Source organism: Schistocerca serialis, chromosome 1, assembly GCF_023864345.2.
Source record: "Schistocerca serialis cubense isolate TAMUIC-IGC-003099 chromosome 1, iqSchSeri2.2, whole genome shotgun sequence".
In the NCBI taxonomy this organism is placed as follows: Eukaryota; Metazoa; Arthropoda; class Insecta; order Orthoptera; family Acrididae; genus Schistocerca; species Schistocerca serialis.
The window spans coordinates 1,166,166,152-1,166,180,399 of NC_064638.1; the positions used below are offsets into that span (position 1 = coordinate 1,166,166,152).

At 44.4% G+C, this 14,248-nt stretch overlaps 1 protein-coding gene across 1 annotated transcript in view; it reads left to right on the top strand.

The window, feature by feature from the left end:
- Window positions 1–14,248, top strand: part of LOC126418252 (probable cytosolic Fe-S cluster assembly factor CPIJ010948) — a 62,680-nt gene that overhangs the window by 17,157 nt on the left and 31,275 nt on the right. Inside the window, exons 4-5 of the mRNA XM_050085178.1 lie at window positions 3,085–3,193; window positions 5,911–6,066. Of these exons, the coding sequence (XP_049941135.1) occupies window positions 3,085–3,193; window positions 5,911–6,066 (265 nt within the window). The remainder of the gene's footprint in view (window positions 1–3,084; window positions 3,194–5,910; window positions 6,067–14,248) is intronic.

The following is a 14,248-nucleotide window of genomic DNA, read 5'->3' on the forward strand; positions in this document are numbered from 1 at the left end:
CTACTGTTTCAGCACACAGTGCCTCTTGGTGAATAAAACAATGAAGAGTCAAAATGTCTTTCCTGAATTCGTCCCTGAGTTTATTTTTCAAATGATAACCTTGGTGACGCCCGATCATTTGTAGTGCACTGTCTGTCGCTACAGAATGGAGCTTTTCCCACGGCAAATTCATATTGTCCACTGATTCACAAACAGCTTCAAAAATGTCACGTATTGTTGCGGTGTAATCGAGTGGTACCACATCCAAGAGTTCTTCAGTTGCCTGCAGCTCCATGTCGACACCTCGCACAAAGACTGCAAGTTGAGCACAGTCTGATGTGTCGGTGCTTTCGTCAAGTGCTAGCGAAAATGCAACAAAGCTCTCCGCCTTTTTCCTGAGCTGGGTCTCTAAATCCGCTGCTATGTCCAGGATTCGACGAGACATTGTTTGCTTCGACAGGCAAACCCCTTCAATTGCCTGCACCTCCATTGGAAACAAACATTCTGCAACTGCTACCGTGCACGATTTTACGAGTGGTCCCACCTAAAATGGCTTGCCACTTGTCACAATGATGTGAACGACCCTGTAGCTTAGTCGAATTGCAGATTCAGTAGTGTTTTCTCCGCTCTCATTCACTTGAAAATAATAAACGCATTACAGAACCGTTTTTGAACTTACGTCTCCTGGTATGTCGTTCTTAAGCCTCGCTACCAGTTCTCTGCGTGCAACGCCTTCTACCTGATCTTAGTGCGCTGCGTGAAGACGTATATAATGTCGTCGTATATTGTACCTCTTTACAGAATTAAATACTTTATGACATATAAGACATTGTGGACGACCATCCCTCTCAATGAATAGAAAGGTATCCTCCAATGGAGGTACTGGGCTCCCGCGGCTAGTCATAGCTGTCATTGAACACGGATTAGTGTGTCAGTTGCGGCTGCATGTGGCCAGGGGGCAGTGAGTCCGCTTTCCCCCTCCACGCGGGCTCCAAGCTGCCGAAGTGAGCGCTCCGGAGTGCTCCGGCTCCCTGGAGCTCGGTTGGAACAGCCTGATCTAAGCAGTCCCCTTAGATTGTTTGCAGGTGATGCTGTAATTTACCGTCTAGTAAAATCATCAGATGATCAATTCCAATTACAAAATGTATGGTGCAAAAAGTGGCAATTGGAACTAAACAAAGAAAAGTGCGAGGTCATCCACATGGGTACTAAAAGAAATCCGATAAATTTTGGGTATACGATAAATCGCACAAATCTAAGGGCTGTCAATTCGACTAAATACCTAGGAATTACAATTACGAGCAACTTAAATTGGAAAGACCACATAGATAATATTGTGGGGAAGGCGAAACAGATACTGCCCTTTGTTGGCAAATCACTTAGAAGATTCGACAAATCCACTAAAGAGACAGTCTACATTACACTTGTCTATCCCGTACTGGAATATTGCTGCACGGTATGGGATCCTTACCAGGTAGGATTGATGGAAAAGAAAAAGTGCAAAGAAGGGCAGCTTGTTTCGTGTTATCGTGCAATAGGAGTGAGAGTGTCACTGATATGATACTCGAGTTGGGGTGGCAGTCATTGAAACAAAGGCGGTTTTCTTTGTGGCGAGATCTATTTACGAGATTTCAATCACCATCTTTCTCTTCCTAATGCTAAAATATTTTGTTGACACTCACCTACGTAGGGAGAAATGATCATCATAATAAAATAAGAGATATCAGAGCTCGTACAGAAAGATTTAGGTGTTCCTTTTTCCCACGCGCTCTTCGTGAGTGGAATGGTAGAGAAGTAGTATGAAAATGGTTCGATGAACCATCTGCGAAGCACTTAAGTGTGAATTGCAGATTAACCATGTAGATATAGATGTCGAGGAGGTCAGATTATCAGAGGAACACTTACATTGACCCATAACATCACGATAGAGTAAGCACAACTTTAATTTTCAGTTGGAAATAGTGTCTGAAATACTGTTTCCGTGTTAAAACTCTAACAAAATTATAAGAAATTGTTCACACACAAAAAAAATCATACACAAAATTGTAATGTATAAAGCACCAGAGATGCGATGATTGGGCCAAGAGAGAAGTCAGACATTCAGAGGTCAGATTAGTGAGGTTTCACTGTAGAACAAAAATCACCCACCTCCACACATGCTAAGGTGGCTTGTCGATGTATGTACCTTATAATTGTTGGCAATATAGTAGTGATATTGTTGTTTGGTAGGGTTTTTATGTAGAAAACTTTTTTATTTGCCACTCCCAAATACCATTTCATAGGATCATATTTATGTAATTATATTTCAACATTCATAACCTCATTCTTTGGTCATTGTTTTATTCTAGAATGAAAGGAAATGCTATGAAGCGATTCAACCCTGTGACAGCAGGACATGCAGGGTGTATGATGATGGGGGCTGGGAGAGTAGGCTGAGGGGTGATCTTTGGAAAACAGTTTTACGCTTCACTTATCTGAATCATTCTTTCACTATCTAGGAATTCTTCCACCCTACCCTGTGGACTACCCAGCGACATAAGGAAATATTGTGGAGGGCAGCTCCCATTGTTCTCACAAACATTGGCACTTCCACAAACTCTTTAAAAATGTTAATATGTGTCTGTGGAATAGCACAGTAAAATTGATTGTGAAAAATGACTTTGTATTCGTTTTATGAAATTTATACGTGCATATGCAGCAAAATCACTGATAATTTTGCTATTCAGCACCCTAAAATCAACAATAAAGATAATAACAGCAGCCTACTGTGCTGTGCATTTCTTCCAAATATGTCGTTGGAAGTTATAAATGTATTATCAAGTGTCATATCTATTGATGATGGAACAGATCCTTGTATGACCACTCGGATTTAAGTTTTCCATGATTTCCTCAAATAATTCCAAACAAATACTGGGATGGTTCCAATTTCCTTCCCCATCCTTGAAACAATCTGAGCTTGTGCTCCATCTCTGATGACCTTGATGTCAACGGTAAATCGATCCGTAATTGTCCTTCCTTCCTTTTCATACCAACTGAACATGAAGTTAATTTCATCTAAGTTAACTTCTTGAAAATGGTTAATATACTTTCTAAATTTTTTTCCAGGGGTCAGGTCAAGCCAAATTTATTGTTATTTCCCTCTCAGTTCAGCCAGTTCTGTCTTTGGCTGAAGCTTTCCACATAGAACCAGAAGATGCTGCTCGAAAACTTACTGGTAAGTGAAATGATATTAGCTACAGATATCATCATCATTTTTCTGCTGCAGCAAACTGGATATGACTTCTTCCACTTCTCTTGTCCTTCCACAACTTTTGCTTATTTATCTGACACCAGTTGGCACCTCAAATGTTGAGATCTAATAAGATTCGTTCCAGAGGGACAATAATGGTTCAAATTCCTGTCAGCCCATCTACATTTAGGGTTTTCATGATTTCCTTAAATCGTTTAAGGCAATCGCCAGGGTGAGCCCTTTGGAAGGGACACAGCTGATTGCCTTCTCCGATCCGAACATGTGCTCTGTCTTTAATGACCTCTTCATCAATGTGGTGTTAAACATTAATCTTCCTTTTTCTCCTCCCCCTCCCCCAACCCCACCCCACTCCACCCCACCCCACCCCACTCCACCCCACCCCACCCCACCCCACCCTACCCCACCCCACCCCACCCCACCCCACCCCACCCCACCCTACCCCACCCCACCCCACCCCACCCCGCTGCCCCTCTTTTCCCCTTTCAGCACGGGACAGTACTAGCGTTTGAGCTTCCACTGTTTATTTAGTTTAAATACACGCTCTCTCACATACAACCACAGAGACTCAGAGGGCCGTAGACACGGGTTAACAGGTAGATGCCGTGTTTCTTGACTTCCACAAGGCGTTCGATACAATTCCCCACAGTCATTTAATGAACAAAGTAAGGGCATATGGACTATCAGACCAATTGTGTGATTAGATTGAAGAGTTTCTAGATAACAAAATGCAGCATGTCATTCTCAATGGAAAGAAGTCTTCCGAAGTAAGAGTGATTTCAGGTGTGCCACAGGGGGGTGTCATAGGACCGTTGCTATTCACAATATGCATAAATGACCTTGTGGATGACATCGGAAGTTCACTGAGGCTTTTTGCAGATGATGCTGTGGTGTATCGAGGGGTTGTAACAGTGGAAAATTGTACTGAAATACAGGAGGATCTGCAGCGAATTGACGCATGGTGCAGGGAATGACAATTCAATCTCAATGTAGACAAGTGTAAAGTGCTGCGAATACATAGAAAGATAGATCCCTTATCATTTAGCTGCAAAATAGCAGGTCAGCAACTGGAAGCAGTTAATTCCATAAATTATTTGGGAGTACGCACTAGGAGTGATTTAAAATGGAATGATCATATAAAGTTGATCGTTGGTAACGCAGATGCCAGACTGAGATTCATTGTAAGAATCCTAAGGAAATGCAATCCGAAAACAAAGGAAGTAGGTTACAGTACGCTTGTTCGCCCACTGCTTGAATACTGCTCAGCAGTGTGGGATCCGTACCGGATAGGGTTGATAGAAGAGAGAGAGAAGATCCAACGGAGAGCAGCGCGCTTCGTTACAGGATCATTTAGTAATCGCGAAAGCGTTACGGAGATGATAGATAAACTCCAGTGGAAGACTCTGCCGGAGAGACGCTCAGTAGCTCGATACGGGCTTTTGTTGAAGTTTCGAGAACATACCTTCACCGAGGAGTCAAGCAGTATATTGCTCCCTCCTACGTATATCTCGCGAAGGGACCATGAGGATAAAATCAGAGAGATTAGAGCCCACACAGAAGCATACCGGCAATCCTTCTTTCCACGAACAATACGAGACTGGAATAGAAGGGAGAACCGATAGAGGTACTCAGGGAACCCTCCGTCACACACCATCAGATGGCTTGTGGAGTATGGATGTAGATGTAGATGTAGATGTAGAAGATGCTTCTCGGTTAGTTGTAACATCTCTGTGCCATTACATGTGTGAATTATGTGCTGCAGTTGACAATCAGCTCTTTGTGAGTGTTTGTATTTCCTCATTTTTGTTTATTAGTAGGGGGATATTTGGTGTTCAGTGTGAAACTGTTCTATATTAATAAACATAAAATAAAAAAAGAGTGATAATGGTTTTGTATCTTTTACTGAACTTCAGAAAGCAGTCGTTCAGAACTTTCACTTATTACAGGTGAATTCCGTGAGTGCCACTGATGTATCATTCTAGCAACAATGTAATGGCTTAGGGCTTGGAAGAAATTGGATATCCCCCCCCCCAAATCTCAGTTGCATTGATAAACAATTTTTGGTGCAGTGGTTAATGGTTTTGGGGTGACGCAACCATTCTCAAACCACACACCTTTTTATTAAGTGTAACTAGTCATACAGGTGGTGCCAAAAGGCATGAATAGCTCCAGTATAGCAACAAGTACTCTAACTGATATTACCCTTTGTGTTTACCGTTGCAACTGACTGACACAACATAAAAAAGTCAAATTTCCTCAGTACTGAACAGTTGCAGATTGCCCATCCTGTGGCATCATGCCTTGAATCAGCAATGTAATGGCTTTCCAGTTTCAAGCAGAGCCTTTGTGGTAGAGGTAATAATAAAGATATTGCTAATGAGCACACTGAATTTTTGGAGACCATTCTACAGTTATGTACACCTAATCAGTTGTATATTGTCATGTCCTTAATCTGTGGTATAAAGTCAATTTCAGTCATGTATACCAGTGTTAGTTTCAGAATATTCACAATCATTAGAGTATACTAAAGCATTAGCTTAAGTTGTGTTCACACCTAAATATAAAATAATAAATAAATACGCTTTTGTCACCTGTATCAGAATGAATTCCCAGATAATGGAATTTTGCATATTTGGGTGGAATCTGGAGTACAAAGGAAATATGTTTACTGTTGTCTGTTGCAGGTTACTTCAAATCACAAGGGGCTGACCTTGTGCTGGATATGAGATTAGCTGAGGACATAGTGTTGATAGAAAGCCAAAAAGAATTTATTGATCGGTATAAAAAGGCAGAGAATGGTACCTCTGAATGCCTCCCTGTTCTGGCATCAACGTGCCCTGGTAAGATTAACATTTTCAGTGGTGTACTGAATAACTCCATACTTCCATTTCTCCCTCAAACTCACCCCCTCATGCACGATCCATTCTTTTCCAGCTCTCCCCTTCCCTTTGTAGAATACTGACACCATCTCTTTTTAAAAATTGTTTGGTCCAAAAATCCTGTAGCTCTGGAGACACTGCTGTCCTCAGTATATGCCAGTATTTGTCCAATTTCTTTCATTCCAGTCATTACATCTATTTACTTCCATCTATCTTCAGTAGATATATAAATTGCAGTTACCTGCTGCTGTTCTGTATGTATGATCAGGCTAATCTCATGAACTACAGGATTTTGGTACAGTTTTCACTAATAGATATACTGATTTTCAAGAAAGGTTTGTGTACACGATTTATGAATATTTCGTGCAAATTGGCTAAACTTTGATGAAAACAGTGCCATTGCCATATACGAGTAGCAGCAAATGGTAGAACATCTTGGAATTGTGGTAGCTTGCACGGCTTAGTGCTCCTCGATCCAGCCGTGATTCACTCCCACTGCCCCCAAATCGCCCTCCTGTTAACTTTCCAGAATTTCGTAACCTTGAATCTTGCCTCACCATCATTCCCCAAACCCCTCAACATGCAAACTAACTTTACATCCGCAGAAGGAACCGCAGTCCATCATCTAAAAACTTATCCCGAGCTTGTGATCCTAACTGCGGACGAAGGCTCCTCCACTTGTTTTTAACCACAAGGATTACATTGCAGATGGACTGTGCCAGCTATCAGATACATCCACCTACAAACCTTGACACAATGACTCCATTCCAGAAATCTGGCAGGATCTCCAGTCACTCCTCAAATCCTTAGGCCCATCCGAGAACTTCTCCCTGGAGTCCATCTCCTTGCTCACACCTACCACTCCTCGCACTCCTACCTTCTACATGCTTCCTAAAGTCCATAAATCCAACCACCCTACTGAGTGAGGTGGTGCAGTGGTCAGCACACTGGACTTGCATTCAGGAGGATGACGGTTCAATCCCGCATCTGGCCATCCTGATTTAGGTTTTCCGTGATTTCCCTAAATCGCTTCAGGCAAATGCCGGGATGGTTCATTTGAAAGGTCATGGCCGACTTCCTTCCCCATCCTTCCCTAATCCGATGAGACCGATGACCTAGCAGTTTGGTCTCCTCCCCCAAGTCAACCCAACCCAACCACCAAGAACACCCCATTGTGGCCGGTTACTGTGCCCCAACTGACAGAATCTTTGCTCTCATAGACCAACACCTTCAACCTATTACACGGAATGTACCCTCATATATAAAAGATAGCAACAATTTACTACACCAACTCTCAACAGTTCCTGTTCCTTTACCACATGGTGCCCTGCTCGTCACTATTGATGCCACGTATCTTTACACTAACATCCCTAATGCCTATGGTTTTACCGCTATTGAACACTACTTTTCCCAATGCCTGACGAATTCCAAACCAACAACCTCCTTTTTTAGTCACCATAACCGGTTATATCCTCGCCCACAATTACTTCTCCTGTGAAGGCATTCCCTACAAACAAATCTGGGTTACGACTTTGGGCACCTACATGGCACCATCCTATGGTGACCTATTCTTGGGCCATCTAGAGGAATCCTTCCTAAACACCCAGAATTCATTGATGACGTCTTTGCGATCTGTATCAAGGGTAAGGACACCCTATCCACATTCTTCGATAACCTCAACAGGTTCTCCCCAATTTGCTTCACCTGGTCCTACTCAACCCAATAAGCCACCTTCCTCCATGTTGACCTCCACCTCAACGATGGAAACATCAGTACCTCTGTCCATATCAAACCTACTAACCACCAGCAATACCTCCAATTCAACAGCTGCCATTCCATATCAAGAAGTCCCTTCCATACAGCCTATCCACCCGTGGTTGTTGCATCTGCAGTGATGAGCAGTCCCTCTCAAAATATACCGAGTGTCTCACTGAAGCCTTCACAGACTGTAATTATCCTCCCAGCCTTGTACAAAAGCAAATCTCTCGTAGCTCATCTTTCCAGTCTTCCACCAACTCCCAAAGTCTCACCGTCCAGCCACAGAACAACATTCCCCTCGTAACTCAGTACTACCCAGTAATGGAGCAACTGAATTACATTCGCCGCCAGGGTTTCGACTACCTCTCGTCGTGCCCTGAAATGAAAAATGTCCTGGCCACTATCCTCCCCAACCCTCCCCCATCCACCAAACCTACACAATGTACTTGTCCATCCCTACACAATCCCTGCTCTGAACCCATTACCTGTTATAGACCTAGATACAAGACCTGGCCCATACGTCCTCCCACCACCACCACCTACTCCAGTTCAGTCACAAACATCACCTATCCTATCAAAGACAGGGCTACCTGTGGAACCAGTCATGTGATCTAGAAGCTAAACTGCTACCACTTTTCAGCATTCTATGTGGGCATGACGACCAACAAGCTGTCTGTTCGCATGAATGTCTACCGACAAACAGTGGCCAAGAAACAAGCGGACCACCCTGTTGCTGAGCACGCTACCCAACACGACATCCTTCATTTCAATAACTGCTTCACAGCCTGTACCATATGGATCCTTACCACCTACACCAGCTTTTCTCCTTCCAGGGGGCTCGCCACTCTTTGGCGGGTTTGTGCTTGGCTACCAAGGGGCCCCAGCCTTTGCAGCATATTTTCCCTTCTGTGCTGCATGTCTATCCTCTTGCTATTCTATTGCCCCTCAGTTTGGGAACATGTCTGGGATGTTATTGGGAATGTTCTGCATCGTTTGTCGCTTTCGTAAGACAGTCTCACCTTTGTTTTTCACTCCCTTTTCTTTTCTTTGTTTCCTTCCTCCTCTCGTTCCTCCGCTTTGGCGTTTGAGCTTCCTCTTTTCTTCTTCCTCCCTGTGCGCTCCTGAAGGCCGGCCCATGCGTCTGACACGTAACAGGTGACTGGGTAACGCATAATTCCCAGCCCCGGGTCGACAGGTAGGGTTCGCACGTACCCCCTGGTACAGGTCAGGTCCAGGGAGGAGCAATTGCCTGAGCTGCAACCTTCCCAAATTTCCAATTGCAATTGGTTCCTCTGGCAGGTGTTCGGGAGGTGTGACCTGAGGAGTGAACAGTCACCTAAGGCAGGTGCGCCCCCTTGTGAAGGGGGCACCAGTTGGAAGGAGTGCGCCACCGGAGATACTGGCAGTCATGGGGAATCTTCTCGCAATGAGTCAATCATCTTCCCAATCAATGTCTACAAAACGGAAATGTAATGAGCATAATGATTCAAAGACCCCTCCTGCTGCACCACAGGTCCTCGTGGTCTCATATACTGAAGACAGTCAGTCCTTCGCCATGGTAAATCTGTTTTTTATTCAGGAAGGTGTTGATGCAATTGTCAGCCCAGTGAAATCCTGCTCTCATTTATGGAATGATACTTTGCTTTTGGAGACTACTTCTGATTCTCAAGCACACCAGCTGTTTGCTGCCTTGCTCCTCCACAGCTACCCTGTTCGTGTCGAGGCCCGTAGAACTTTGAATTCTTCCCATAGTGTAATTTACACCAGGCAGCTCAATGGTCTAACTGAGGCCGAAATCGAACCTTACCCCTGTGATCAGGGTGTCTTTGCCAACCATCATGTAATGAAAAAGGTAGATTCCTCCTTAGTGGCCACCCGCACACTTTTTCTCACCTTTGATAGAGCGGTGCTTCCATCAAATATCAAAGCAGGCTATGAAATTATCACAGTCTGGCCGTATATTCCGAACCCGATGCACTGCTGCCAGTGTCATCATTTCAACCACACTAGAACGTCTTGTCGACACCCAACAAAATGTGTCACCTGTGGTAGGGATGTGCACGAGAGCGATTGTCCACCTCCTTCTCCCCGCTGTATCAACTGCAATGGCTGCCAGGCTGCCTCCTCTCATGTATCTTTATGAGCGGGCTGTCCAAGAGATCTGGTAAAGGAAAAAGTGCCTTACCCAGTAGTTCGCAATTTACTGGCTAGTCGCAAACCCTGCATTCTCCCATCTGGCATCTATAGTTCCGTTCTTGTTACCCCTCACTCCATGAAGGACATAGCCACGCAGATGTGTGACCTCCATTCAGCTCTGAGGTTGTGAAATCGCCCAGTGTCAAGGTAGCATCAGCACCTCATGTCCAGCTGTGCAACAAGCCGTCAAACTCTTGTCTCAAGGGGCAAAGTTATCGGCTACACAACTGGTAGGCCGGAAAGGACAGAAGGAGTATTCCCATTAAGACTTCCTCCGTCCCTCCAGCCAAACAACAGCCAAGTCTTCGAAAATCCTCTTCGACGGTGTCGTCACATTATACCTCAACCCGGGTGGCCTCCATGTCACTGGTGCTGGCCACCAACTGTTTTTCAGCATTGGACTCCACAGACCAACCACACAACCAAGCTGATGCTTCTGTGGACTCCATGGAGTAGGATCCTCCTGCTTGTGTGCCCTGTAGTAGTGACTCTTCACTGGCTGTCACTCGGCAGCCAGCGAGGTGACAGCCCTACAGCTCTTCCTCATCATGACTTTCCTCCAATGGAACATTCGCAGTCTTCGGTCCCACAATGAGGATTTGCAGTTGCTTTTAGCATTGCAGTGTTCCCTTGTACTCTGCCCTCAGGAAACGAAATTGCACCCTCACGACCGGTTTGAGCTTTCACATTTCCTACCGATTTGTTTTGACCTTCCCCCAGAGGTCAGCATTCCATTTCATGGAGGCATCATATTGCTCATACAGGATGACATTCATAGTCAACCCATCTCCCTGACTACCCATCTTCATGCTGTTGCATTTCGCCTTTTCTTGCCCCACCTGACTTTTTACCTGTGCACCATTTTTGTCCCTCCGTGATTCGATGTCACAAGGGCAGACTTCCTTCAGCTTACTGAGCAGCTGCCTCCCCCATTTTTGCTACTCGGTGACTTTAATGCGCATCATCCTCTTTGGGGTTCTCCTAGGACCTGTCAGAGAGATGCCCTCTTGGCTGACCTTCTTAACTAGCTTAGCCTCTTCTGCCTTAACACTGGAGCATCCACTTTCCTTTCCGACTCCTCGCACACCTATTCCCATTTGGACCTATCCTTCTGCATTGCCCAGCTTGCCCATCCTCTTGAGTGGTCCGTTATTTCTAACGCCTACTCAAGCGACCATTTACCATGTATTTTCTCTTTGCTAACTCCTACCCCATCCACTTGCACGCCCAAATGACAGCTTACTAAGGCTGACTGACAGCTTTACTCCTCCCTGGAAATCTTCGAAGAACAAAATTTCCCCAGTTGTGATAACCAGGTGGAATATCTCACAATCGTTATCCTTACTGCTGCAGAACGTTCCATTTCTCGCACTTCCTCTTTACCATGTCATCTCCCAGTTCCTTGGTTAATTGAGGCATGCCGCGATGCAATTCACCCATGGAGACGTGCTCTCCGTGTTTTTAACCGTCAGCCGGTGATGACTAACTGCATTCATTATAAACAGATGTGTGCAAAGTGTCTTCGCTTTCTTCGAGACAGCAGAAAAGCTAGCTGGATTTCATTCACTAGTTCTTTTAACAGTTCCACCCCTTCCTCTGTCATGTGGACCAACCCCTGATGGCTGTGTGGGACCAAGATCCATTCCCCAATTTCTGGCATGACAGTAGCAGATGATGTCCTCGTGGACCCTACTGCTATCTCCAACACCTTGGGCCACCATTTTGCAGAAGTTTCGGGCTCTTCCCACTATCATCCTATGTTCCTCCATTGGAAACGAGTGGAGGCTCAGGCAATACCGTTCTCTTCTCTGAATCGTGAGTGCTGCAATGCCACATTTACTATGAGGGAGCATGCCACATTTACCATGAGGGAGCTAGATCATGCTCTCAGTTAATCCCGATCCTCCGACCCAGGGCCAGACGTCATCCAGATTCAGATGTTGCAGCACCCGTGTCTTTCGATATCGGCTTCTGGCACACTGTTCAGTATTTACAGCCGAGCTCTTCGCCCTGTATCATGCCATGGAGTACATCAGGTGACACAGCCTTTTCAATTGTGTGCTCTGCTCAGACTCACTCAGCACCCTTTAAAGTCTAAATGCGCTGTACAGCAGCAGGTCCAGGAAAACTGTCACTTTCTCACTCTTGATGTAGGCAGTGTGATGTTTCTGTGGGTTCCTGGTCATGTCGGTCTGCCAGGAAACGAGGCTGCTGATGCTACTGCCAAGGCTGCAGTCCTCATACCTCAGCCAGCGAGTTCCTATATTCCCTCCGATGATCTCTGTGTTGCCATCTGTCAGGAGGTGGTGTCCATTTGGCATTGCCAATGGTCCTTGCTTCACGGGAGGAAGCTCTGGCTTATCAAGACTCTCAAAGTGACGTGTGTGTGTGTGTGTGTGTGTGTGTGTGTGTGTGTGTGTGTGTGTGTGTGTGTGTGTGTGTGTGTTGTGGGTGTGGGTGTGGGTGTGGGTGTGGTCAATTTTTGATGAAGGCCTTGCTGGCGGAAAGCTTATTTGTGACAGTCTTTTTAATTTATAAAGAAAATTGAAGAACTGTGTTTTCTTTCTTGGCTTATGTCTACATGGTCCGAAGATAACTTGCCATGTCAAGGATACTCTCAGTGCACATTGTGTATATGACTAAGGGCATTTCCAATTTGGCAAATATTAGCGTTTTAACGCTTCCTACCGTGAACACACAAATAAAGTGAACATTCGAGACAGAGAATGATATATAGAGCCGATCATTCGTAGCTTCACATTTAGCTCACCAAAGATAAGAATACAGTCAGGCATAGACTCTTAACCTTGAACATCCCAGTCAGTGTTGTTTCTGCTGGAACTTTTACTGCAAAGTCACCAATGAGTTGATAGTGCATTTACTTCACCAGTTGTTTTGTCATGTATTTCTCGCAGTCGTTTGTCAGAATCTCCCATTCGTAACTCATCTTCCAGTATTGATGGAGCTGGTTCAAGTAATTCTTTATGAAATTTTAAGTTGTGGTACATCAACAATGTAGGAAAAGATATATTGCTACTTACCATAAAGACGACATGTTAAGTTGCAAATAGGTACAAGTATAAGACACTTACACAAAGCTTTTGGCCACAGCCTTCATCAGCAAAAGAGAAACTCACACCAGTCATACATGCAACGAAGCACACGCCACGCACACACACGACTGCCAACTCCAGCAGCTCGGGCCAGAAATGAAGTTAAGATGAGATTGTAGATCTTCTCAGTGACTGAATGCGCCTGGTGGACTGAGCATCTTTGTTGAGACTCAATTCTTGTGTGCTACTTTCATTTGTTGTTGTTGTCTTTTAAATTACTACTTGTTTTGGTAGTATCACATTCTGTTTCAATATCTTGCAAACCTTTATTTATGAACGGAATAAACAATTGGTATGTTTTCTTGTGAATGACCAGAAGTGCTTAATTTCACTCAATCCTTGTAAACCATTTCCTCTTGAAAATTACTTTTATTGATCTCTTGTGGGAATGTTCAAATATGTGGTATGCTGTAATTTCTTCACAGTACCCTACAAGTATAAATTAGTTGCTTTTCTTGGACCTATTTGTACCTCTGTTCTTTGGAATTTGGATTTACGCTGTAATGCCGAATCTCCTAGATGCCAAGGATCTGGCTTCTTTCCTGACCATGCTTCTTCAAGCATCATGTTATGCAGAAACTTAATTGGTAATCTAATGAGGAGACTCCTTTAACAGTGTGTGTTATCAAACGTTCCTTAAAAGTTTGAATGATTTCTGGTGAATGATCATTATTCTTAGGTGATGTAAGAAAACCTTGTAGGCATTGGTCCACACAGGTCTGAATAATAATTCAAGTATTCACTGAACTTGAGAGGTAGAATACTGGACAGGGAATCTGGCCTGTTTACCTTCTGAACTATGGATTGTTCATAGCTCCTTTATATGTGATACCTTCGGCCCAGGTGCAGCTCGTGGTCTCCATACTGGAGAAGGCTGCGACATTTATTGATCGAAACTAACCTAGAGCTCGAGCTATGCTACAGATCAATTTGTCACCATAACCAAGACTTCAGGAGGGGGGGGGGGGGGGGCAATATCACACTCAAACCAAACTTTTACGTACTGTATGTTCTTTCCGTTTCATAATCAAATACGAAAAAACATCAAAAGCCAACTCCAATGTAAAATCTATAGG